A 27,679-nucleotide genomic window follows, 5' to 3' on the forward strand; every position below is an offset into this window, starting at 1 on the left:
ACAGTTATAGTCCTGCCGCTATTTCAAGGTGCGCACAAGCCTGCCACAGCAGCAGTAGAATAAAGGTAAATTATGTACTTGGAAAATCTGGCAATTTCAGTCTGCCCCAAACATTATCAATCTCACAAGCCCTGGCTTCAGAAAAGAGAGTTTCTTTGTAACGCTTTATTTCTTGAGATGGTTTATAAGGAGAATTCAAATGCTAATGCCCGGGGACAAAAAGTAAATTAAGCATAATCCAGCTTATGAGTTACAGCAAAAAACCATTCTGGACAACATCAGGTTTTACTGCATGTAATGGCTTCATGAAATGTATAAGTGTTACTGTTCTATAAAATACATTTTTCATTCCAAAATGCAAATTATAATTTATATTTATTCAGGACTTTCCTTTTCAATGTTTTAAACTTACTTCTAAAAGAAAGACACAGGATTGCCAAATTAAAGATTTATTATAGTGTTTTTATTAACAGACTTTCATTGGAAAGTTCTGGGCGCATTAACATAGGAGGCACATTGGCTTCGATGTTTGGCATTTGACAGTCAACAGAATTGCACTTCACTGTGATAGCCTTGCTACAACAGTGTGAATTTTCACGGCAACCCTCATAGCGAGCCTCTCTCACTGATCTATTCAGCAGATGTTTTTTATCATTTTGGTCAGCCTTCAAAACCCGGTCATTCTGCAAAGAACGCTGATCTATCTTGCCCTCAGCTTTCTTTTTCTGCTTTGACAGAGAGGCTTTCTTGCTTTCAAGCCCATTCACTTCTGTACCACCCTTTTCATCACACTTGTCTGTCTGCTGACAGAATCCCATTTGGTTATTTGATACACTGTTCTCACATTCAGAGCAATGCACTATTAGAGGTCCTGCGTTTCGGCAGAGAAACTGTGAGGAGCTCATCACCTTTGGAACAGTTCTTACGTTTTCCTCTGGGTTTTGATGAGCATGTGACTCTGTCCTATTTAATCTTTGATGTGCCTGGAACTGTTGCACGGACTGGAGGAAAAAATTTTTAGGGAGAGAGGTCTGCGTCATTGTTCTTTTGAGCCTTCCTTGAAGGCAACTGCAGTGGAGGACGTGCTGGACTGGATGCACGTAACCTTCGGCAGCTTGCTGCAAAGCATTTAGAGGAGCTACAGAGTTTTGGATCTGTACAGTTCCTGGTGAAGGAGAACACTGGTAACAGAAGGTGTCACTTAACTGTTGACATGAGTGTGGACTCCACTTCACAGCCACTTGTTTATATGCATCAGGACAGCTACACTGTCTGTTTTGAGAGAAAATTGGGCATATGGTGTGTTGGTCAATAGATGTCCGTAGCGTAGCTGAACTAGCAACATTTTTTATGCTTTTACTCACTTCACTATTATAGGCTGAATGCATAGGCATACATGTGTGTTGAGGCCTGCTGCTGAAGAGCTCTGAGCAGATATGAGTTTCTTCATAAGTCACTTTTTCTGCAGGGTTACAGATACTGGTTTGTGATGCCAGAGGCTCGAGCTCATAGTGCTCATGCTCCATTTCTGGTTTTTGACTTCTGGAGTCCAGCTGGTACTTGCTAACAGGATGTGATTTATTTTGACCTCTGCCTCCTTGGGTTCCTGAGAAGGTCTGAGAGAAGGCATTACACCGCAGTTTTTTTGGTAGTGGGATCTGGCCACAAGTGCCCTGGGGTCCCAGGCATCGGCACATGCACTGGAAGAAGAACGTTGCAAAAGCCCAACTAATGCACATTATAAGCATCATAAAAGTGCCAAGCTGCGTGTATGCCAACACTGTAGAGGGCATCATCATTGCTCCAGCTACAAATGTAGTCAGTGCAGCCATTGCGATAGCAGAACCCATACGGCTTAAAGAAAAAATGACCTTTCCCTCTCGGTCAGGGTCAGGGGCTAAGCGATAAGCCACTCCATAATGAACAGCAAAATCTACAGATAAGCCAACAGCCACTGAAATAGTGACAGATTCTAACACATTTAGCTCCCATCCAAGAAGAACCAAAGAACCTACAGTGACAAAAATAGTTCCAGCTATTGAAACTATTGCATAAAGGCTTATAATTATATTCCAAGTTGTAAGAAGCATTACACTAAATGCAACAGCAACTGAAAGACCCATGGCAATCAGAGTACCATCAGAAAGACTGTCCTGAAGATCGTAAAATTCGAGGTTACTCACAAACCAACCATTGCTAAGACCTTCAGGAGCAGAACTAAGCTCACTTGAAATCCATGAGTCCACCTCTTTGTAGAATTGATGCATTTTCTCATAAGCCAATGTGAAGAGGTAGGTGCTTTGGAACTCCAACACCACTGCCCTGATGGTGTCATTTAGGTCAAAGCGAGGCCCTGGGGTTTTGCTATCTAAATGGTACCCTGTGCTTCTTTCTAGCTCCATTATAGCTCTCTTGATACATAATTCAAAAACTTCTTGTTTGTATGGAAAGCTCCAGTGGCTGCAGCAGGGGTAAAGAGATGGCTCATCGCAGTCTTGATTTTCCATCCACTGCTTAAATGTTTCAATGAAGCAGCTTGTGAAGTCTTGTTCTTCAGTCTGATAATAAAATGTTTGATTTCTTAACTTCTGACAGAAACGTAAAATCCAAACCTGCGAAGCTGGGCTAGCAATATTAAAACTGCTATCTAGCTGCAGCTTTCCTTTACTTTTAGGGTTTAAAGGGTCACCATTATCCTCAGGTGTGACACCCCAGATTACTGTAATTGGCATGTGGAGCTCTTCTCCATGGTGGACACGTTCAAACATAAAAAGCTTTTTGTATTCTGCATCATATCGTTCAAACGGGTGAGAAGACCTAAATACCTGAAACTCAGAGAGCTCCAATGATGGCAATTTCATCTTTGGATTTACACACACAATATATGCTCCACCAATTGTTAAGGCAAGGAACCAGAAAAGCCAAATATATCGAAATTTGATAACAATGCATGGCAAAACTTTTTCAAAAAATATCCTGGATGCTTCTGACACTGCAAAAATAATCTTGTGGAACATTTGGCACAATACTGTCCAGCAGTTTTTGTTGTTGTATACCCTCTGCTGAGGTTTCTTAAAGCAACTGAAAATATTGAGAAGATATCGTTCATGTAATACAACTACAGCAGGTAGCCATGTAACCATCAAAACATAATTCACCAAAATGGCAGTGCCGGCATAAACACCAAAACACCTGATTGCTGTGATATTGCTGACATAATTAGCATAGAAGGCAGCAGCGGTAGTAAAACTTGTGACAAACATGGAAAGAGCAGCGTGCTGCAACGTGATGCTCACTGTCTCAGAGGTTCCGGCATGAGGTTTATCGAATTTTGTGTAGTTCCAAACGTCACATAAGACAAAAGCATCATCTGCTCCAATCCCAACAAGAATAATCAATGCCGTGAGATTCATGAATGGAAAGAACTCAAAATTAAATACTACCCGATAGAGAAAATAAGAAATAATCAAGGAACTAATTATTGCAAACATAGTCATCAGCGTGATAAACATGGACTTCGTGTATACACACATAACTAATAAAACAATTACAATGGCTATGGCAGGATACACAGTATCCATCAACAGGTAATCTTGAAACAATCTATGTTTTATTCCAAACTCAATCCCTGTGACGGTTGTTACACCATCAGAAGCGTTCCAGTTCTCAAAGTTATCTAGGTAAATACTCATCATGCTTTCCCCTTTCTCAGTCGGAGAGAAGAGCATGCTGTATTTTAAAGCTGGTAAGACATAGTCAGCTGTCTTTGGGCTTAGAAAATCCTTGTCCACTAGATAGTGAAGGATCTGGTAAACAGCATTGTACTTGGTACATTTGCGAGGCACATTTGTACACTTGAGTTGGTCCTTCCTTTTGGCATTCATATCCCAGCAGTCTGGCCCCAGGGTTCCGTTGTAGTAGTATTTGGCACATGTGCGAAGCAGCTTTAGGGTGTGAGAGACATCCCGTTCTACAATTTTTTGACACGATGACCTGTTGTTTAGAATAGCAATATAGTTGCCCAGTGTCCAGCTGGGACAGCACGAAGCAGCAGTGGCTCTCTGGCAGAGATCACCAAACTGGGAATGGGATCTGATCTGTATAAAGACAGGCAGGGCAAAAAATCCAGTTTAAAGTAATAGTCTGAATTATTAGAAACATTCACCCACAAAAAAAATACCAAAGTGATAAAAATTCAGCTTACAGTCCTTTTGTGTTAACATTTTAAATTCTTATTTCCACACACATTGTTTTCAATCAGTATCCTCTTACATGCAGCAGGCTAAACCAGCAGTAACTCAGTATACTGACTTGTCACAGTGGCATAAAACTGGCAGAAGTGTTAAGAATATTGTAATTCTATTCTTTGAAGATGCACTGAGGTGATTTTTTTTTTTTTTTCCCCAGACTGAGGACTGTTAACTCTCTTCTATTATCTCATGCTATACTCCTGAAAATAAACAATCAGCCATACATGAATGAGGTTTCATTCTGCTTGGAACCACATACTGAAGTTCCTAGGAAAGGCAGGGACTTACCATCCAGAAAGAAAGGATGTGACAGCTTTACGACGACTTCCATCATCTGACCTCTCTTCTACAACCCTCACTTTATGAGTCTTTTTTAGCTCTTGTACAGCTAACAGACATTTCCCCCAACAACGTCAGCCTGCCACCCAGGCACTGTGTGTCCCTAAGTCATGCAGGATTTCCAAGGCACGAGCACAAGATAATTCCACTGTGGCATGAAGCACCCCAAAGCAAGCCCTGCTGCGCAGAGACAATGGTCACGCCTCTGAATGCTGCACCCACCGTGGGACAGTCTCAAGAGTTGACTCAGGAGTGGAGTGGAGAAGGATGCAGCAGCAGCAAAGCCAGAGAAGTCACCAGGACAAGGAGGCACCAGTGCCAAGTGCAGACAGGGCACAGAGCTGGGTCATGGGGGAGGACTGCTGTTGTCAGCTCAAGTGACTGCCCAAAGCCTAGGAACTCCTACCAGAGCTTTACAAAAATGACAGCAATTTTAACATTTTGGTTAAGGACTCTCCTTAGCTATATGAGTGTTAATCCCTTACGTGGATACTCTTCTTTCACTTCAACAATATCCCAGATTTAGTTGAAGCCAGTCAGAGCATGACTTAGCTAAATCACCATAAGGCGCTGCTAGACAAAAGTGAAAGTATCTATAAAATAGAGCTTCAGTTAAGTAACAAGGTTAGATCAGGGAAATTTTCTCAAGTTGGGAAAATTCAATCTTGACAGGGCACAGGGAATATAAGTCTTAAAAGCCAGAACTTCTGGCTTGTTATACATGACAAATTAGAATTAATCCTTCAAATAGATATATGTAAAATTTCATTCTTAATCAAGTTAGAATGAACACACATTAATACAGTCACATTAATAAAGCTGTGTGCTTAAGTATACCACTTAGCTTTTTTTTTTTTTGCCTTTTTTTTTTTTTTTAGCAAAATTGCAGAGGTTTATTATTAGCAATCCTTTATAATGCAGACAAAAAAACTGCACTTGGGGATTCTCATGGCAGTTAAAGCTTTAATATGGACTTACTTTTGTCAACCAGTTTCTGAACAATAACAAACTGGCATTCCAAAAAACCAGGATAATTCACATTTGATTATTTCCAGATAAAAACACTCACACATGCAAACTCAGGAAAAACTGAACAACCTACTAAATAAAAGGAAGCACTGGAATAGCATTTCTGTATTTTTCATGGCACACCTCCAGGTTAATCCTATGAGGATATAATAGGTGAATTGGAAGGAAAGGATTGTATTGTCTTCCCTATGTATTCAAGTTCAAGATGGGACAATGAGGTTTATATGCTGTTCTTCAACACTTGCTGCAGGCCATAAACATTCACTGGTAAAGTAACTGTTGCCAAAGATAAAGTAACATGAGCTGGCAGCTGGAAATTAGAAATTAAAATACAAAATTAAGCTCTGGATAGCTCATTATAATACTATGTAAAATGTTAATATATTGTAGCATTGGGCTTTGTTGATGATCCAAAGGAATTGAAAAGGCCAACTGGCTGTTGCCAGACGTGGTCTGCCACTGGCGACATTTTCATTTATTTTGGAACAAGTAAGGAAACTAAGCAGTGCAACCTGCACACATGGTGTGTTTGTGGGCAGATTTGCCCCTGCCCAAATGGATCTACACAGTGACAGAGAATCACAAATACACAGTTTTGGGGAAGCAGTCTGAGGAGATCATTTACAGTGTTTGAAGTTTATAAAATAACTGTTTACAGTTTATAGGGAAAATATTCTGCAATTAACAGGTGAAAAACAGGGGTCTTCTTATCCAAGTAGTAAAAAATTAGAACACCTCCTACAGCTACTTTGTATGTAAAGTTTCCATGAAGATTATAGGACTACCATATGCTGAGCAGCTGCAGGATGGAGTCCCCAAGTGTCAGTAAAACATATAGTTAAAGTAGTTACAAGCAGACAGGAATACCATTAACACATAAGGGATATATTGTTAGTTCATACTAAAGCAAATACTAGTTGGTGCTGAAATCCTGCTTATCATCAGAAAAATACATAAATTCCAAGGTATGCATTTCCAGAAAATAGTGTCTGATTTTCCTGTCTTTGAATACAGAAAGCTTTGCCACTTATTTCAACAGAACTGTGGCCCTGAACAAGCATGAATTCAACGACAAAACCAACTACAGCCAGAAGACAGTCTGTAAGACCAGAAGGTCACTGAAGTCATCAATTTCTTCTGATAGCTGCAGTGCAAGTCAGCATCCTCTCTAGGGACTGGCTGCTAGCCGAACTTAGCATTTGGAAGTGGGGCATATCACAGCACTTCATGAGTTCTAAAAAGTGTTGGAAGTTCTTAGAAATTGTTAGAAAGTGTTAAAATTGTTTGAACATGTTATTTGTAAGTAACAAGGATTTTTTTAAAAAATTTAATTAAAAAAAGTTTAGCCCTTTCTGAGCCCTGAGCATCTCATTTTTATTATAAATTTACATACATCGACCAGCAATAATTGCAAAACCTAACCATATCAACTTGTTCTGTCTACTAACTAGCTAGAAATCAATGCTGCTATCATGATGCACTGTCTTTCTGCTCAGCTGAGATGTTCGATTACTATATTCTTAAGTAAATACCTAAATGACAAAAAAGATCCATAGAAACATTATCCACAACAATATTCTCCATAAATATCTACGCAACTGTGGGCATAGCTGAAGCAGCCAACATTTAATTTTCTGAAGTGTTCTTATTTCAAAGGAAGAGCTATTTTTAAGGATGCAAGATGTACAGTGCTTGTTTTCTGAAGTAGTTTGATCCTTCCCTCAGAAAATAAAGCAGTACTTGAAACAATACATTATTAGCAAAGTGTGCATATAGGGAGGAAAAAAAGAAAAAATCCTCAGGAGTAATGCAACCATTACAAAGATTATTCTTCAGAGGTAATTAACTGTCTTTATTCTGTTATACAGATTTTCTTTTTTTTTTTTTTTTTTTTTATTCAGACGGTATAGCTTTGCAATGATTTAAACTATCTGGGATTTACCTGCATCAGCTGTCTATGTGACTAAACTTCTACAGCTAAATGCACAGATTAGCATCTCCTCCTTAACTCTCAGTCTTTACCCTTGTAAAAGGTTATTCCCCGCTGTATCTCCTGATTGAACTGGCGATATGATCACTCCCTAGCTCAGTTCATTCAAAACTGAGCTGGGCTAGTTTAAATACTATACTTTGCTCACCTGGCTCATTCTGATTGAAAGAGATAAAGGGTAATCATATGAGCCATCCTGTCGGTGCAATAATCTCTGATGGGGAAATAAGGAACATTTCATGAACATGTGAAGACAAAAACCACTTACACCAACAAAGGCCAACCAGGACAAAATGCCTGTCAGCAGACTGCCAAGGGAGATTCATTATACAGTGTTTCGCTACTGCTCAACATTTTAAGCAAGCAAATGCCAGCTGTTAGGGAAAACAGTTCGGGAATTCGCTAAATTAATACAGTTGTCTAAAGGCAACGATAAACAAATCTAATAATGAAAATATTCCTCATGAAATAAATGTGGTATAATACGAAGTTAATCGTTTATGATTATTTTTGTTTTGGAGGAGAAAAAATTGTACCGGATCATTATTAATAGAAGAAAAACATATTGCTTTATTTCCAAAGTCACCAGTACGCAAAAATTTATGGTTACTCAGCAGTTCAAAGGAGTTCACTCCAGCAAGTGACAAGCTTATATTTTACAAATGTACCATCTGAATGCTTATTTTATTTTAGCCTTTGTCAGTTAACTTCCACCAGTTGAAACCAGACATCGAATTAAATCAGAGTGCTAAATTGTCTTCTAACACATGTAAAAGAAGCTATGGTAGCCTCTGAAGCTGGCTATTACAATGGTTATTTTGACTATGCAAGGTACTGAATACAAGGAAAGCCAGGAAAAATTACAATGGTGCCAGATAGACAAAGCTAAAATGTCTTCTTTCGTTTTCTCAGTTTTAAAGAGAAAATTAATATTACTCTGAAAGTATCACTATGCACACCTAATTAATTAGGCTACATTTCTAGCTACTGTATCTATGTTCCTTTGATGTCCCTCTGCCAACCTATTCTCGTCTGACCTAAAAAAATAAAAAATAAAAAAAAAATTAAAAAAAAAAAAATCTGAGTGACCGACTGGGTGTCCGAGAAAACGGCATATGCTATGAGAATGCAGCTAGTTCACCTGAAGGTGAAAAGGCAAGAAAAATGTATTATTTGCTGGGAAACAAGAATAAAAATCAATGGAATAATATTCTAAGAGGAAACACACAACAAAAGTTAAGATAATCCTTTCTGCAAAAAAACTTCCGAAGCAGGCCTCCTCCACCCCATTCTAGATGGTATTAGTAGCAAAACCAAATAAATTCCCCTATATAATCTGATTTACAAATTGAAAGTTGTTTTTTAACTTCGTCTGCATGCTGACAGACCATTTGAAAAGGATATGAACAATGTGAAGTCCTCTCATATGCTATTGGATGGCAATGGGCAGAAAACCAAAGTTTCAAATACATGCTTCATATCTGCAAGTTAAATTAAATGCCATCTTTACTTACCCTCAAGTTGTCTACATTGCACATTGACTTAATTGCATTCAAATTCCATAAATTCTCTCCTTCTGTTGATGTAAACACCACTCGTGAATAGCGATCACCTGGAATTACAGGAGGGGGGTTTTATAGATTGTTTGGGTTTGTCTGGTATCAAAGACTGAGGCAAAATCCCACCATTCAAAGGACACAGATGAAATCTTTGTCAAGTCATGGGAATCCACCTCCTTTTCAAGATCAGCTATTTATCTGTAAGACTCAGTCCACATGAAAGTTTCAGTTTTCTTAAAGTGCTTATAGTAAATATGGCATCTTCAATACTATGTACCACTTAGAAGCTCTACACACTTCTATTCAAGCAAACTATCTTCTGAAATAAGACAAACAAATAAAAATCAAAAGATCTAATCAGCAAACTATGAAATTCTTGGCACAGCATAATGGCAGTACGCAGATAATAGTAATCAAAGGCTGATTTAGTAAGTCATTTGGGAATATAAATAATAATTATAAAGCTGTTTCTACAAGAATGTTTTTGCTTTAGAAGCAAATGTCTGCAGTGGAAATTGTTGTGATTTCCTTGAGGCCATTTTTAAGAATTCTACAGTTTAGAGCTTAAATTACAAATTAAATCACATTTATTAGAAGACAGCTTTTAGGAAAGGAAACAATTACTTAGTGACAGTGAAATCCTTATGCATAGCTAACAAAGGAAACATATATACAAACACAAATATACCGTACTGCGTAACACAGTATGGTACTTCAGGTTAAGAAACATTATCATATTAATTACAATATTCCAAAAACCAAAAGGCTGAATTTTTCCCACTGCTGTGAACGTGAAGAATTTTTGCCTTTCACAAGACTAACAAAAAGACTCAGGGGTAGTGCTTTATGATCTCTGACCATGCTTTAGGATCAAGGAAACTGAAATCTGCAGGTCCTGGAGCAGAAAAAGAAAGATACCAGGAATGACTAAAATGGGTCAAGAGGAAATCAACTATTTTCTTTACATAATGGGCTGGCAAACTTTCCCATTGAAGTGCAATTCCTTCATGACTGCCACAACGGACACTACGCAGAAACAGTAGTGGAAAGAATGGGAGTGAGACTATGCAGAAACAGCAGGCAGGATAAGAGGAGTTAATTCTGCTTCAAGTTGCAGTTTATGCTCTGTAGAGTTTCAAGTACATTTCCTCTTCCTTACACAAGATATGCTTAGTCTAATTTGGTTCTGCTCACAGGAGCAGAAATGACGACCTTGCTCTCATCTTCTCACTTAAATGTAAGACCATACCATAATCGAGACTAAAAATCACAAATCTGTTTTTCACCCGTCTTTACTGGTCATTGCTCTCTCAGATCAAGTAATATAAACAAATAATTTCACAATTATGTTTTTGTGCTCTGTTATCAGTCCTCACATATTGAAGTAGCTGCAAAAGAACCCAGGTCATTATATGAATAAAGGCAAGATCTACATCTGCTAATGCACACTCTCTGCCAGAACAGGACTTATCAAAGTTTTGCAGTATGCCTTGTAAAAAGTCAATAAAGACTTCTTTGTCTTTTTTGTCCTCTAGTTTAACTTAGACAGCTTCATAAGCCTTCAGTACTTTAAGGTGAGGGTTTTTTTATTTTTGTTTCTTCGAGGGGGGTGTTTTGTTTGGGTTTTTTTGTGTGTGTGTAGTTTTTTGTGTGTGTGGTTTTTTTTTTTCCCTAAACAAACTCCTAAACTCTGTACAAGGTATGACCTGTCTTTTAGGATATATACAGGAAAAGTATTTTGATTTAGATTGATTTTTTAGAGTTAAGTTAATGGCACGGATAAAACACAACTTCTTCCCTAGTGTGAATTAAGTGCTACCTCTACAGTCATACACAAAACACTGCTTTTACAATGATCAGCATTACCAATAACTAATAAAAATTCTTAAAGGAAACGGAACCACTTAAAGGAAGCACTTTAAGTAAAAACAGTTGCTTCCTAGGAAGAACCAATAGAACACAACATTCCGGCCCAATTTCTTCGAAGACTTCTGCACGCAGAAACAAGGTGCTTATCGTGAATATACCAAGCAAAAAATATTTTCCTAATAAGGCATACAATATACAGGAGAGCTCAGAAATCATTCAACTGGCAGAAGTTTTTAGCCTTCCTTACATCATTTCTCTACTTACTTGGAATATCACAGAAAAAGGTATCCTTGTGGAAGTTCCAGTCTGCTTGCCTCTTCTCTCTTTCGTAGTGATCATCTGACCATCTGTCATCTTGATGACTAAAACAGAATGAATAGTTTTACCTTACCTTAGCAAAGAGATTGTTAATAGAAGGAGTATCCAAACAAGTCACACATTTTAATAGCTCTTACATATGAGAAAACATATTTTTACCAATGTGACTTTGGTATACAAAAAGTGAAACATTCACTGAATATTTTGTTTAAATTACGGACTTCAAAGGAAATTACATTGAGCCCAGTACTGAAAATATCCATAATTAAAAGAGAAAACTAAAATTATACACTTTTTTAAAGAGCTTGCGATGGGAAATATCTAGTTCCATGTGAAAGGCCTCGAGAATTGTAGATGATCAGATTCAGTATTTATTGAAATCAGTGGCAATATATATATTAACTTCAGAGGGCACTGGAGCAATCACTATGTACATACAAAAAAGCCCAAATAAAACACGTTTTTAATACAAATTCTTACCTTTTAGCTTGCTCATCTGCATATTTGAAAGGATAGTTTGCCAGTGTTGCTTTGTACCCTGTGTTTTTCACCATATTGTTCCATGTAACCAATCTCTGTCCTATGGCCGTCCCTCTTGGTTCAAAACCCTAAATGAAGATCATCATAAAATTCCATTAATACTTTTCATTCTTCAGCTCAAATGGGAAAGTGGAAACATGATCAAAGTGATGGATAGTTTTCATTACGAAGCATAGTTACTCCAGGCATCTACTTTTAAAGGTAAAACGCTTTATGACAGGTCAGACAAAATAATGGCCAACTGTATAGAGTGACAAGGGATTAAGAATTCTTGCACGTACTACCTCTCTCCCTGAGAAGTGATGATAATTTAGTCTATCAAACTAGTTTTCAGAACAACGGCATTCTACAAAGTCCTCTTCTGTGTCTCAATTATCACTCTTTACTGATGAAATATGCTTACAAACACTCAAGTATATCTTCTCTATTTCTCCAAGAATAAGGTGAATCTTTAAATAATTCTGAAAGTGACTTTGAAACAATTTTAATAACTTGGCTGTTTTCAAGAAATATCCATTACCTATGGATATGTACAGATATAGGCTACAATGATATAAATAACAATAACTTATAGGAACAGTATATTTTTATTTGAGGATAATAATTAAATACAGTATTTTCAATAAAAGTCCTGAAAGCTACTCATGGGTAAGACAGCTCATGAAAAGTAAGAAATTAGCACAGTATTTAACAGAATCTGATAAAAATTACTTTCAGTCTTTCAATATGGATATAATTTCATCCCCAGAAGGCACTTAGAATCCCCTTTCCTTTAACGGATCCTGGTCCTCACTCTTTGAAATCTGATTTAGAACGTATGGTCTGTGTTGTTTTGTACTGTGCTGTACATCTAAAACTGGGATGAATTTACACTGTTCAATCTACAGCAGTTCTGCTGAAGGACATATGACCTTTCAATAGCAAAATGCAGAAGGAATTTAAACTAGTGGATAACGCTCTCTGATGGCAACTGCATCTTTGTATCACCATTAGCTGCTCCAATGTCAAGACTTAATACTTTTTTTTTTTTTTCATTAGAGGAATTAAAGAGCCTTGTAACAACTCATTTCTTTTGTGGATTCATTAGACAGAACTTGCTTCTGCAAGCTTAGTACCAATTGAATCTCCCTGGAAATTGATTGCCAAACGGGTTCATAGTACCAGGAACCTTTTCAGGCATATTAAGAGTCAGTTTTTTCCTGTGGGCAGATGTCAATTTAAGGGGAATGTGTCAATTGCTCTACTTGCCTCTTACTGTGTACTTTCAAGTACTGTGTACTTACTGGTATCACTGAAAAAACAGCAAACCAAAAATACTTATTTGACAACGCAATTGATTAATATTTACCTACCAGCAATGGATCAGAGAAATCTGGAAGATCTGGAACTAATATACCAACCAGCGCACACACCACTATTAACACAGTACACATGCCCAGGACCACCACAGGCCAGTCTGCTATCAGCGCAGCATAGCTACATGGAGAGAGGCAGAGAAAAAGATGTTACAGAAATGAAAGTTACACACAAAAGTACTCCATACTTCTATAAAGAACCATGTTTAAACACTGACCTGTTTTCTTTGTTATACTTACAGGAAATTAAGCTAGCTATCATAAATGGGTGGAAACCGTTTGGGAACAGTTTAAAAAAAAAAGTGTAGAATTAAGAAGAAAAAAAAAAAAAACAAACCCAAACACTTTCTATCAAATCTCCATACTGAAACTTTCTATTCTTACATAAAAAAGCTTTTCACATCAGACTTATTTTTTCCCACAGGATTCTAACAAAAATGCAGACTTTATCTCAGATTTTCTTTGTGCTGCTACAGAGGTGATTAACTACAGGCTACTGAAATAGATATTTCTGTTGTTTAGTACATGTTCAGTATTTAAAACTGCCATAGCAATAATTTACAGAAAATGCTTTTACATTAAAAAATGCCAAAAAAAAAAAAGCATGCGTGAAGTAAAAGCTGTTGTTTAAGACTATTTCTTAATTTTATAGTTAACTTTTGGCATGGATATTATCCATGGTTGGGGACCACTAAAAATAGATGCTTTGTTAAAAATTAATGATAGAAAACATTGCAGTTTCTTCTTTGAAAACTTAAGCTTTAAGAAAAATATCAGAGAGGAAAAATCAATTTTAAAGTAGGACCCAAAAGAAAACACTTCCTCTATATTTAAAACAGTCACTTAAAAAAATACTCAAGCCTTATATACCAATGATCCATAAAATCTGTTGTAAATTCAAAGGTGCAAGGGAGTTGCGACATGATACATAAAATAATCAGCATTAATTGTTTAGTCTTCTAGTATAACACACACCCTTGGATTTTAACTCCTAGTTCATTCTAAATTAAGAGTGTAAGAATTTTTATATGTAAATCTAATTTTCATCATTTTCACAAAATATTTTTATTTTTGTTAAATTGACAGAAAAGTATCAGAAAATAAAATGAAACCCAGAAATCTTTATTTATTAATAATTTTTCTTACAGTAAAGACTTGAATTCATAGAATTTATGTTTCAAGGGCAACATTGTCTAATCTTGGGAGCAAAGAGAGTACAGAAAGTCCCATAAACTTTAAAAAGCATTAGAAAAATAATTATAGGCTATGAATTATTCTATACTGATAGTCTCTGTACACACTAAATATTGATTAAGAAGATCTATACTCTTATTTCCTCCTCAACTTACATGCAACATAACATTAAGGTTTATAGCAGAGCACTCCTTTACTTATTTCTACTGTCTTAAAAGATTATGGTTCTTTTTCGGTTTCAGAGCAACTCATTATCTAATCACAGTTCAATTATCGGCTCTACAGAAATTTTCTGTCCCATTGCTAAGAAGGGAGGTAATGCCCAGCTCCTCACTCCAGCAACAGTTTCCCAGTTTTCTAACTGTAAACTCAATGGCAGTGAGCAAGCTTATTGTTGACTTTCCATAGCATGTGGAAAGAGGTATGGTCTAAGGGTCTAAGTACAGCTTTAAGGAGCAAGGAAGTCCAAAGCCCTAGGTGTATCTCAATTTCCCATTAGGTAAACGTGGAATAATTCTTACATTCTCACACAAGAGGTTAATTAGCAAAAGCTTGAAAAGCAATCTGAAGTTTAGTTTTTATTAAAGTGAATCACAAAAGGGCAGCTTGCCAGATGAGCAACTGTACAAAGTAGAAGTGAAGTAAATGACCTAATAGAATTTTCCTATTTATAGGACTAAATGTTTTCATAAACACCAAGCTAGATTGACTATTATAGACGTTTGCTCTGAAGCCATAAAAATTATACCCAAAAGATTTATTTTCCTATTCTTCACTACTGCCAGATTTACTGCTTTGTCATGTTGTCTCTACACTTCCATTCTCAGCTGAGCAGCTCTTAAATTGGTTAAATGCTTCAGTCACTAGCTGTAAAAAACCCTATGTCCTAGGCGAAGTGTTTAACATGTTAATAAGCCACATATAGAAAAAACAGTAAGTGCTTGTTTACACCGGCAAATTTGTCCTGTTTCTTGTATCACATAGTGAAATTCAGATAAGCAAAGCTGACCTGGGCTAAAACATCAAAAAGGACTAACCACACTATATTTTGATTTTACTTGTCTGAGCATCATTTGGTGCTGCTGAGGGCTCTGGCTCCAATCACGTTGCCTACAGCCAGCCTCGATCCCAACTCACTGTAAGTGGCTAAACAGATGACAGTTACTTTATTTTTCACCCATTAAAAAGCCATGAGTTTAGTTACTTTTTATTTTCTCTGTGAAAAGTAAGCCACTGCCCTGACTTAGATTCTGCATAAATGACCACTTGCCTGAAAAAGTCTGAGTCCGAGAGAAAAATGCTTAAATCAATTCCTCACTCAAGGAATCACATTCAGAAAGGACATCCTTAGTGCTAAGCACATCCTTTATTACTTTTCTAAATCAGGATAACGCCTCCTGCTTTTTGGTGCCTAATTAAAACAACAGTTGTGCAATGAGCTGGACATATAGCTACACTGACACATTATCATCTTTTTTTTTTTTCCTCCAAACTATTCAAGCACTGAATAATGAATTCTTAATAACTATGACACTGACTGAAATCTCTTTTTTCTGCCATTTCACCCCCTGATTTCAATCTAGTTGTTAGAATGGTAACTCTACTTTAAGCTGCCTTATAGTTTTTATTAATTTCTTTTCTCCTGATGTTTTTCACACACCTGAAAAAGGTTTGGGGTTGGGTTTTTTTTTCATGTTTTAAATAATTAAAAATGCTTAGGAGATACAGTAAAGTAATTCAATCATTATTTATCTCACCCGTTTAGCACCACTAAAAGACCGGTTTCAAGCAATTTGCCCCAAGGTAATCTAAGGCCTCAGATGCTTTCTTCAAAAGAAGGTAAAAAAGATAGTGTTTACTTTTCCTTCCCGTTTTAAGCTACAGCATAACACGTGGATAGTGTTAAACTTTTCAATTCAGCACTTACATGCAGACATACTCAGGTTAAACCACTACCTAGTCTCTTATAAAGAGATAGAAACATACCATATATAGTTTCCGTATCATAAAGAGGTCACTATGAGCAACAGACATTTGTGTGACTGAATTCATAATTAACAAACAGATTTATGCAACTCAAAACAGATACTTAGCAAACAGGCCTGTTCTTTACTGAAAGCAAAACCTAAAGGTGGATTATATTTTTAATGTATTTTCACTTGAGATGGTTTCTTGTTGCTATTACTGATGCACTAACAGTTTTAGATAAGTTGCTCTGTTGTTTTCTATGACCCTGCCATTCTTCAGAGCATATACAGTCCAAACCTAGTGTTCTCGATTGCATGGGGTTTCTGATTTTATGAAGAAGAAAAGATCATTATGGTGAAATTTTCTGAACTTTTCTGTCAGGTTATTTCATCAGTATTGATGATACTACCAAGCCGCTTCTCAGAATAACCCTTAATCAAAAAGGTACCGAGTCACAGAGTTTTTATGCTTGTGCAGATAGCGTACATAAAAAGAGAATGGCACAGATTGTAACAAAAAATGCCATCAAATATTTGAAAACAAGGAACATGGAAATCTGCACAGATTTTAAAATTCTGGCCCAGTATTTATGGAGAGACTACTTGTCTCTCCATAAATAGAGCACGTGAGTTTGGCCACTTTCTGTGGTCTATCCCCTTCCTGCTCCCCCAGGATTCACAGATGTGTGATTAGGGATGTTAAAGAGCTTGTCCCCGACTCCTCCTTTGAGTGTTTATTTAGGGACCCATTGCAGAACAAGCCTTCTGAACGTTGTTTGAACTTGCTGATGCTATCTGCCTCCACAATCTCCTATGGCAGTTCCAGAAATTCACCACCCACTGCATAAAGAAATACGTTTTTCTTTTAAAATCTTCTTGAATTTGCCTACTATTTTCCTTGAACATTCCTTACTCTTGCACTGTGTGGGGAATAACAGCTTTGCTATCACCTCATCTACTGCCTTTATGATTCTGCAAACCTCACGTGACAGTATTAGACCTTACCTTTTTGGTAACTTGAATGGTCTGGCTGGCCTGGAAGGAGGGAAAAAGAGAGTAATTGAAAATATATGAAATATACAAGCACATGCCAATTTGTTTAATTCTTCCCATACATGGAAAAGCAAATAAATCATAAAAATCAGATATTTTAGAGTATGAATTATTTTAAAAGGCATACAATCATATTCAATTGAGTCTTTGCAAACAAGTAATTCAGAGAATAATTACAGCTACAAAGACAGCTGGGTTTTCAAAAGGAATTTTATGCAGCTGATTTTTGGGATTACTATTCCAGAGGCTTTTCCAGTTTTCAACAAGAGACCAAATAAACCAACATGATAAAAATTCAGTACCATTGAAAATCATGATAAAGTTTGCATATGATGGGAACAGACAACCAAAACACCATGTTCTGACATTGCAATTCACAAGCCTTCGTAATTGTCCTTCGTAATTCCATTACAAAAAATTATTTTGGCCATAAATTCTGTCTTGCTATAATACAGGAAACAGAATGACAAAATGTACCTATACAAATTAACTTTTCTATGCAAGTTTTTGTTATTTATTAAAAATCTAATATAAACGATATTACTTTGATGAGGAGATAGCAAACCCAAATGCAGATTATTCTTATCTACCACTGTTCAGCAAGCACTTCATTTTGTTCACTACTGGATCAGTAAGTTTCACATGAATTTCACTTTTAAAAAAATTCCCATGAAGAATCTGCAAGTCCTTTCAAGAATTTCCTGTCTGTGAATGCGACATACAATCACTCCAAAGATGTAACCATACTATGGCTTCAGTTAAGTTACGGGCTTGTTTTACTTTTACCACCAAGGGCACATTTAATATTACTTCTTTAAAAAGGTACAGAAAACAATGAATTAAGAAACAGCTCCTTGCATAAAACAGACCACTTAGTATTTCTATATTGAGGTCTCCAAAAGAGTAGATTTGTATGCTTTCACACCACCAGATAAACAGTTCAAACTTCAGACTCCTCGAAGATTTTCACAAAAGTTTGAAGCTTAATTTGGTCTTTAGGAATGAGATCTGGTGTCCTTTGAAGCATAAGATTCAACACATTGGGCTGAAATTCTAGTCCAGGGGAACCAAAATGTTCTGGCAGAATCATCTCAAGGTAGCTGCAACCATGCCCACACTAGGTGTGAGTACTGCTTAGACTACACCTATTTCTAACTCTTGAGCGACTGTAAAGGTAAAGGGGAAATAATCCACATAAAGCTGAGCCTCTGACTCACAACACTGTGTTACACCAAGCAAAAAGTACAATCCAATGCAAACCAGCTCTTAATGTAGCAATGGGCCACTTCAGATATATATTCTAAGCACTGCTAACTAACATGATAGCAAAAGGGTGATGAAAATGTAATTGACAGTGTAGAGTAATATAAATGTGACCATTCCTATTGTCCCTTTCCTCGGCAGAGAGGATGGAAGAATAAATTAAGCTAGCAAAGCTAAACACTGATGCTAAGCCCTCTTTTACTCTTCATCTTCATTCATGGTGTGTCTCAAGCAATATAGCACATAAATAGAACTACGATGGAACATTCCATCAAGAAATATAAAGCTATTATATTTATTTCCTCAAGAAATATAAATCCTTTTTAATTTAACTGTTGTAAGAAATAAGACTTGTATAAAAGCAAATTTCTAGCAGCTGTAATTCAGTGTCTGGAAATGCTCCAACCCAACGAAGCAGTAGAGTTGGTAACTGGGACATGCCCGTAGCTAGTACATAGTAGTAAAAATTGCTCCCTGCAGCCATGAGGAAGCTGGGGAAAAGGAGGAGCAAATAACCAATCTGCAGTTGCAGTAACTCAAGGATTAAGGAAATGCAGACACAAGGATTTTCTGTTAAAAACAGCCACAAAAATTAAGATCAAATCCATGAAATGTCACCAACCTTCAGACTGTAGTCCAAGATGCACAAATCTGACTTTCAGAGGTATCGAGCATACTCAATTTCACAACTGATATCAAAAACTTCTGGTGCCACCACAAGAACAACAGACTTGTCAGCAGCCAAAATGTACAGAAACCCAAATAAACTGAGTTCTGAAATGACTTTGCAACAGTAAGTTGCCTCATGCTGAAAAGAAGCTGTGGCAGGCTCAGGGGACTGCTTGCCATCCTATCTACAGCCTCAACCACAAAACCAACTTTTCTCAACTAAGCCTAGGCTGGACAGTAAGAAACTATGTACTTAAGTCAGAACTCATGAAACTTGAATCTGAAGTTAGTAGTTACAGGACTCTGTATGAAGAGAAACGCTCGAACAGACAAGCCCTTTCATGGACTAATTCAGCACCAACACAGAGCACTGTAATTGTAATTTGTAACTGCAGCATACACTCTTGGGTTTACAGATTAGGGAGAAATATATACAGACATATTTACTGTTAATATGGCGATTAAAACATGAATTTCTAGCTTTTATTTGTAAAGATCTGAATTTCCATATGTGCTCAGTCACTTGTGAAAGTGAGTCCCATTTTCATCCATGTCATAATGGACCATACCACGAGCAACAATACCATACAACTATTTGGCACAATCAACAGCCATCCAAGGACGATAACTAGTACAAGCTTTGTAATCATGCTGACTTGTATAAATGTTTATATGACTATTCCAGTTTATATTGGCAGATAAAATTGCCTTCCGTATCCTCGGACTCTGTCAATTTTAGTACCCACTTTTACACCAAAGTTAATCTACAAGGTTGTGTGATGGGTTGACCCTGGCTGGATGCCAGGTGCCCACCAGAGCTGTTCTATCACTCCCCCTCCTTCTCAACTGGACAGGGGAGAGAAAATATAACAAAGAGCTTGTGGGTCGAGATAAGGATAGGAGAGATCACTCACCAATTACCGTCACGGGCAAAACAGACTCAGTTTGGGGAAAAATTAACTTGATTTATTACAAATCAACCAGAGTAGGGTAATGAGAAATAAAACCAAATCTCAGAACACCTTCCCTCCACCCCTCCCTTCTTCCCAGGCACAACTTCACTCCCGGATTCTCTACCACCCCCCCAGCGGCACAGGGGGACGGGGATGGGGTTTACGGTCAGTTCATCACACGTTATTTTCTGCCGCTTCATCCTCCTCAGGGGGAGGACTCATCACACTCTTCCCCTGCTCCAGCGTGGGGTCCCACCCACGGGAGACAGTCCTCCACGAACTTCTCCAACGTGGGTCCTTCCCACGGGCTGCAGTTCTTCACGAACTGCTCCAGCATGGGTCCTTCCCACGGTGTGCAGTCCTTCAGGCACAGACTGCTCCAGCGTGAGCCCCCCACGGGGTCACAAGTCCTGCCAGAAAACCTGCTCCGTGGGCTCCTCTCTCCACAGATCCGCAGGTCCTGCCAGGAGCCTGCTCCAGCGCGGGGTTCCCACGGGGTCACAGCCTCCTTCGGGAACCCACCTGCTCCGGCGTGGGGTCCTCCACGGGCTGCAGGTGGATATCTGCTCCACCGTGGAGCTCCATGGACTGCAGGGGGACAGCCTGCCTCACCATGGTCTTCCCCACGGGCTGCAGGGGAATCTCTGCTCCGGCGCCTGGAGCATCTCCTCCCCCTCCTTCTTCACTGACCTTGGTGTCCGCAGGGTTGTTTCTCTTACATGTTCTCACTCCTCTCTCTGGCTGCTGAATACCACCGTCCCAACTTTTTGTCCTTCTTAAAAATGTTATCCCAGAGGCGTTACCACTATCGCTGATTGGCTCGGCCTTGGCCGGCGGCGGGTCTGTCTTAGAGCCGGCTGGTATGGGCTCTGTCGAACATAGGGGAAGCTTCCAGCAGCTTCTTACAGAAGCCACCCCTGTAACCCCCCCCGCTACCAAAACCTTGCCACACAAAACCAATACAGGTTGAAAAAACAAGCAGGTGCTTCAGTTGAGAATTCAGTCCCATAAAGGCAATGTTTTCCTCTGCACGGGCTGCAGCACTGCTATCCACATCATCACACACCACGCTGTACGACCATTACCATGATCTCCATGACTCTATAAAGGGTTAGCTAGTTCGTCCAGAGAGCCATGTCCACAACACTATGCACTCCCCCCAAATACAAGGGTTTGCTCGGTGAGGTACAGAACCTCATTTGAGGTCCTCAAAAAGCCAGCAAGACAAACATTTGTTGGGAAGGACCAATGTGTAATTGATAACCCTCTGGGGATGAGGCAGGCACCTTCTCAATGTATCTTCTTGTATATTCACTCTTTCCACAGCTCTCCCAGCCCCTTCTGCATACAAAATCTTAGTAGATGGGCACATTTTAAATTTCTCTCTTCAAGCTTTACTCTATCTTTCAGTTACATCTCTGTAACTATATGGCAAAACAGATTTTCTCAACAGAACATAAAATCTGTTTTAGATAGAACTTTCAAAAATTAACTTTGCCCAATTTGTTTTAAACTAAAGGGTTAAAAATACCAACACAACCATTCCTCATCCTCCCCCTTTCCCATCAAAACCAAACTACATTTCCCTCTGTTTCCTCCACCTGCAAAATATATTCAGTGCTGAACAAATGATGATGATGAAGTTCTTCAAAGTTAGGGAGGGTTAAAGGTCACACCTGCTATCAAACTGTTTTGTTTCAAAAAGCATGCATTAAAAAAACCTGTGTGCACCCGGGTGAATTCCAGCAGTGTAACCAATCCCTTGCAGCTGTTGTGATGACTCTATTATATCAGTCAATAGGAAAAGTTATCCCTGAAAACTATGCCCCAAAAATTCTTTAGTTATGCACTAAAATACAGAAATGCATGGCAAAACCAGATCTTTCCCACTTAACTAATGCTGCTGTATCTAATTTTTGAAGTAGTATACTTTTAGTTAGCCCGTTTAAATAACACTACTAACCTCCAAAAAAAAGTCTAGACAAAAAAAAAAATCCTCATCAGTTTTCATGAGAAAGAAATGGTGAATTCCATTATTTTGCTGGGACAAAAGCCAAGTTGATCTGTGTATTAAATAACCTCTGTACTCAGTTCTCACAAGTCTGATAGCAGAAAGTGACAATCACAGTTGTTTGTGACAGGACTAGCATCACCCAGTTATTACACAGATTACAGCCACTGATTAAAATCTAATACATACTATGCACCAAGGGGGGGAGAAGGGAAGGGAGAAGAAAAGGACAAGCCCTATTCTATGACCATTTACTGCAAGTCTCGGTCACTATGCAACAGATGCTTTGCTTCACCCTGTCCTTTCCTAACGGCGAGTTTAGACTGAGCATCATACAATTAGGAACTACATAAAGAAAAGATAAATAGATTGGTTAAAAACCCCAGACATTTCTCAACAAGAAATGTATTTGGTTAACCTGCATCCTTTTGTGCAACATGGTGAAAAGGAGGAGTGATGTTTTTAAAAAGTGTTGCTATAATATCTGAAAGTTTACTATAGGAAATAACAAGAGTATCCAGAGGATGGATCAGGGCACTGGTTTGAACTGGACTATTACAGCTCTAATATTCACCTCTCCAGCCTAAATAAGCACTTAACCTCAGCATTTCTACCTATATTTCGAACAGTGAAGTAATAGAAAACATTTGTGCCTTTGTGTACATAGCAACTTGAATAGGGGCAGTTCACGCATATAAAAAAATTATTATTGCTTTACATATTTTTCTATCTGAGAAAGATGACAACTAGTGCTCTAGCTTCCTGAAGGGGAACATGCCATGCTGCTTGGCCACATCCTGCCTTCAGGTTCTCAATGAAGCTAAAGTTCCCTTTCAGCTACAGCACTGAATGAGTTTTCTCATGAAAGTTAATAGACTGGCATGGGTATAAGCAGAGAGGGGGCTTTGGTCCTAATTTCAAGACTCACAAAGGAAAGCAAGCTTTTGGAAATTGTTAAGTATTATTAAATCTAGTTCTATAACCTTCATGTCACCTGGACATTACATGGCACAAAGCAATGTTTCACAAACGAGTTCCTCAGCATGGGACTGTTCCAAATGAATTTAACACTTAATAATAAAATTATGGATGGTTTACTGCTTTTGCAGTGTATTTGTTTCATTAACCTCATGCATTTCAGGGCAATACAAACCTGAACATGACAGAGGACAATAAAAGTATCTAGATGTTCTAAGACATTCTTTTGCAGTCTTTCCTCACAAAGGTGAGAAAGGTATCAATTTAAGTAACCCCCTTTGCCTCACACCACAAGGAATCAATGCTAGCTGCTTCCTGAGCGGATGCAAGAAATCCTGCAGAAGGTAGCCATGAAATAGAAAATTAGCAAAGCAGGCTGTGTTTTGAAGCATATTTTGAAGAGAGTTTTCTACCTGTTGCGGAGCAACCAGCATTTTAAAAAAGTGTTAGCAGCTATCAATAACCTAAAAAGTTGAAAGAGATACTAATACGATTTTGAACAGGAACATTCCTGCCTACGTTGGTAATAACTTTAAAAAAAAAAAAAAAAATCAGTAAAAAAGCATCAACACATTCCAAAACATACGTTTGTACTAACTTATCCAAACAATACCTTCCTAAAACATTTTAAATTCATATTATAATTCTGGATATTGCCCTGGCTAAACATTTGCTTTCCGATTTATTTCACGCCACTTAAATGCAAATAATTTCTATTTCACACTGTGCAGATGTAGAGACTGAAGCTCGGATGCAGAAGGGCTTTTCTCCTTTTTTCCTTGGAGGAACAACAAACCAGTTAGACTTTGAGCTAAAATTAATGCCTGTGGGGCTACCACCCTGACTTGGGGCAGCACAGAGGCACTGCCTGGGATTGTTGCACCCTATTCTAAGGCATAAGGAAACAACTAACAGCATCACGGATAAATCTGTAACTATCAGTACAGGTGCTTCTCTGTTTCATTCCTGGTAGACAGCAGCTAAGAGAAGCAGAAAGCTGCGCTCCTAGCAGCAATATGCAGCCAATTCTGGTGCTTTGCTGCAGCTGAGCCAGCTTCCACCATTGGTTGCAAGGCACCATCTCCCAGCTGGAACCGGCACTAATTAAGGAAGCACCACTCTTCTTCATATCATTGCCTGCCATCAAACAGTTTATTATGAACCTCCAGCTGACTGGACTAGAAGCATCTCAAAAAGATACACACCAGTCTTTGCAACCGCTTTTCCTACTTCATTGCATGAACTGGTCTCAGATGAAAAAGTACTGACTGCTGATAAATGCCATCCCTTAGCAAATCCAGCTGAGGTCCACACTCAGCGACATTTGAATATGACAGTGACAGCCAACCATAATTTCAGGGCTCAAAGCCGGGCACAAGTGTAGCACAGAAATGGTCACTGACAGAAACTTGACAGATTAGGAAAGCTCAACTTTCCAAACAATCATTCAAAGAAAACTAACTGGTCAGGTGGCTGGTCTCCTTCATTTTGGTGCTGAGCTGCACAAAATTTTGAAAATAAATGCATAGCTTACAGCTATTTATCATAAAGTAGTTGTCACAAGGATGTAAAGCAATCACTAACAGTACTGCAGATGACACAGCAGCAGAAGCAATCATGACAACTGCTCTAACAAAATAGGGTCCAGAGTAAGTGAAAATTGTAGACATTGCAGTAGATCTGCAACATCTTCAGTTTCTGGCAGTATGGACAAACACTGACAGTCTTGCGTAATCTTAAGTCTACTTTCCTCATGAAGATATTTGTAAGAGGGATGTATTATTTCTCTTGAGACAAATAACATCACATCCATAAAAACACATAGCATATTTGTGAAATACTGTACTCTTTAGGACACAAACTATATCTTCTTTTTGAAGCACCTTGTATACCACAATTGTCTATACATACTGATAGAAAAAAAAAAAAAACATTAAAAGGCCAATAGCAGAAAAACTAATTTTGCAGTCTTGCTTTTCACTTTAAGATTGACTTGAGTCAAAAATGTTAAGTTACAACAAATAGCTGTACGTACTGAAAAACAAACAAACAAAAATAATCAATATAAAGACTCCCCTGTCCAAAGATTATGAGATGTTTAACCCCAATGCTTTACTTTGCCAGAGGGAAAGTATTCCCTTTGTTGGTAGATCTGGTTACAAGAATCGATAAAACATAGCTTTTTGTCATTATTACACTCAAGGATAAGCCAAATCCCCACAGGATAGAATGAGATATGCATCATATTGTACATCTTCCATTAGAACATACAATACAAACTAAATCCCTGCAGAGGAAGAAAACCCTTGTGTTTTCAGAATGTCATTGATCCATGAGAACAATTTAAATTGCTCTTAAATATAAAGCTAGCTTTTGCTGCTATATTGGATATAACACCTATGTGCTTTATCATTTTAACAATCACTACAATCACTCAGACAACAAATGCAACAGATTAAGTTGCCAAAAAGCTTTTTGCAAGCCTCCCAATTTAATTTTTTGCTGTGATGTGTAGATTTTTCCTTGATTCTAATCACAAACACTCTCTAGATGTTTTTTAAACATGTAGTGTTTATTTTATTTGTCTGCACTTAGCTTTACTTATTTATATCTATAAAGGAAGCAGCAGAAGGCTGTTGTAAAGACGACAAATAATTCAGTTTTCTGATAAGTTGCTTTTTTAAGGTCTTACTGAAAGCAAGAAAAATGCAAAGAATTTTCTTGTTCTCTCCCACATAAAATGTCAAGGAACAATCCAAAAAGATTTTTTTTATCTCTAGATTATCAGGGTGAGATGATCTGAAACTAACTGCTATTTCATCCTATTAAAAAGTGTGAAATCTCAGTGTTGCAGCTTTGCTTAACCTTATACTTACTAATTATTTCTGCTAAGACTATTCTTTTGCATAAAATTAAGCAAAATGAAAGTCTTTGTAGTAGAGAGACCAAAAATCAATATGCTATTTGGCAACTGTATTATAGATGTCAATTCACATTTTTATAGTTGAGATATCAAGCTTTATAAAGGTTCTTGTCTGCTCTTCTTGTATTCTTACCTACCTCTTCATTTCCAACTGAGGATCTGCTCTATGGTCACACCAAGTATGAGCAAATAACATTGCCCTTCTGCAAGGAAAGCAATTGTAAGGAAGGTGTTACTAATAAAAAAATCAACTGTCCAAGTGATCCTTGCTCTGATTTAAATTTAGCATAAAAGTATATGGTTTACTGACCTACAGCATGTACACTGGATAAAACCAGACTCCTTGAACATCAGTGGCAAACCCTATGTACTTAACTAAGCCAAGGTTTTGCTTGCTTTCTTTCTGCTACAAAATCAATATTAAACTTTATTAAGCTACCTTGAAAAAGTAACAGGTAGTTTTGACATCTCCCAGTCACAAACTTCTGGCTCATGCCGACACACAACAGGAAAACATGTTTCCATCAAGTCAACAGAGATGGGAAAAGGTCAATGAAATCCTACTGACATCCTATACGTAAGTATTTTCATTTGAAAGTTATTTTCGTAAGTTTAGCATCAGGGCTGGAAGGAATGTCCTATGAAGAGCAGCTGAGGACTTTGGGCTTGTCTGGTCCGGAGAAAATGATGCTGAGGGGCAATGTCATTGCTCTCTACAGCTTCCTGAGGAGGGGAAAGGGAGAGGGAGGTGCTGATCTCTTCTCCCTGGTACCCAGTGATAGGAATGGTTCAAAGCTGTGCCAGGGGAGGTTCAGACTGGACATTAGGAAGCATTTCTTTACCAAGAGGGTGGTCAAACACTGGAACAGGCTTCCTAGAGAGGTGGTTGATGTCCCAAGCCTGTCAGTGTTTAAGAGGCTTTTGGACAGTGTCCTTAACAACATGCTTTAACTTGGTCAGCCCTGAAGTGGTCAGGCAGTTGGACTAGATGATCATTGTAGGTCCCTTCCAACTGAAATAGTCTACTCCATTCTACCCCTGTATGATTCATTATATATTAAAATTAAACTGCTATAAATTTATAACATACAGATGACTTGAAATTGAAATGCTCCTATAAACATCTCCAAGGTTTGGGGTTTGTAGTTTTTTCCCCACCTCTTTTACTTGCTGCTCCATATGGATGATATACATGCAGGTGCCCAGGATTTACTTACAAAGTCTTCAGTTTAAGGTTCCTTAGAAACTCATTTTTGCAATACTGACTTCTAATGTCTTCCCTCTTTCAACTTCAATAACTGACTAAATATTACCAACTACTAGGAAAGCTGGCTCTTTTCCTTAATAGCATCTACTTGGTTCACTTGTCTTGAACAGGAAGTAAATAATCTTTCTCTGTAAGAAAATCTGACAGTGTAT

At 38.0% G+C, this 27,679-nt stretch overlaps 1 protein-coding gene across 3 annotated transcripts in view; it reads right to left on the reverse strand.

Moving 5' to 3' along the window:
* Nucleotides 1–441: 441 nt before the first annotated feature.
* DISP1 (dispatched RND transporter family member 1) overlaps nt 442–27,679 on the reverse strand; it is a 94,384-nt gene continuing 67,146 nt past the window's right edge. For all 3 annotated transcript variants that reach the window (XM_052805471.1, XM_052805473.1, XM_052805472.1), the window contains exons 3-8: nt 17,416–17,445; nt 13,247–13,370; nt 11,835–11,962; nt 11,301–11,398; nt 9,123–9,220; nt 442–4,097 (exon numbers count right to left, since the gene is read on the reverse strand). In XM_052805471.1, coding sequence (XP_052661431.1) covers nt 453–4,097; nt 9,123–9,220; nt 11,301–11,398; nt 11,835–11,962; nt 13,247–13,370; nt 17,416–17,445 — 4,123 coding nt within the window. In that variant the 3' untranslated portion in view covers nt 442–452. The remainder of the gene's footprint in view (nt 4,098–9,122; nt 9,221–11,300; nt 11,399–11,834; nt 11,963–13,246; nt 13,371–17,415; nt 17,446–27,679) is intronic.

The sequence above is a fragment of the Harpia harpyja genome, chromosome 13 (genome assembly GCF_026419915.1).
Source record: "Harpia harpyja isolate bHarHar1 chromosome 13, bHarHar1 primary haplotype, whole genome shotgun sequence".
NCBI lineage: Eukaryota > Metazoa > Chordata > Aves > Accipitriformes > Accipitridae > Harpia > Harpia harpyja.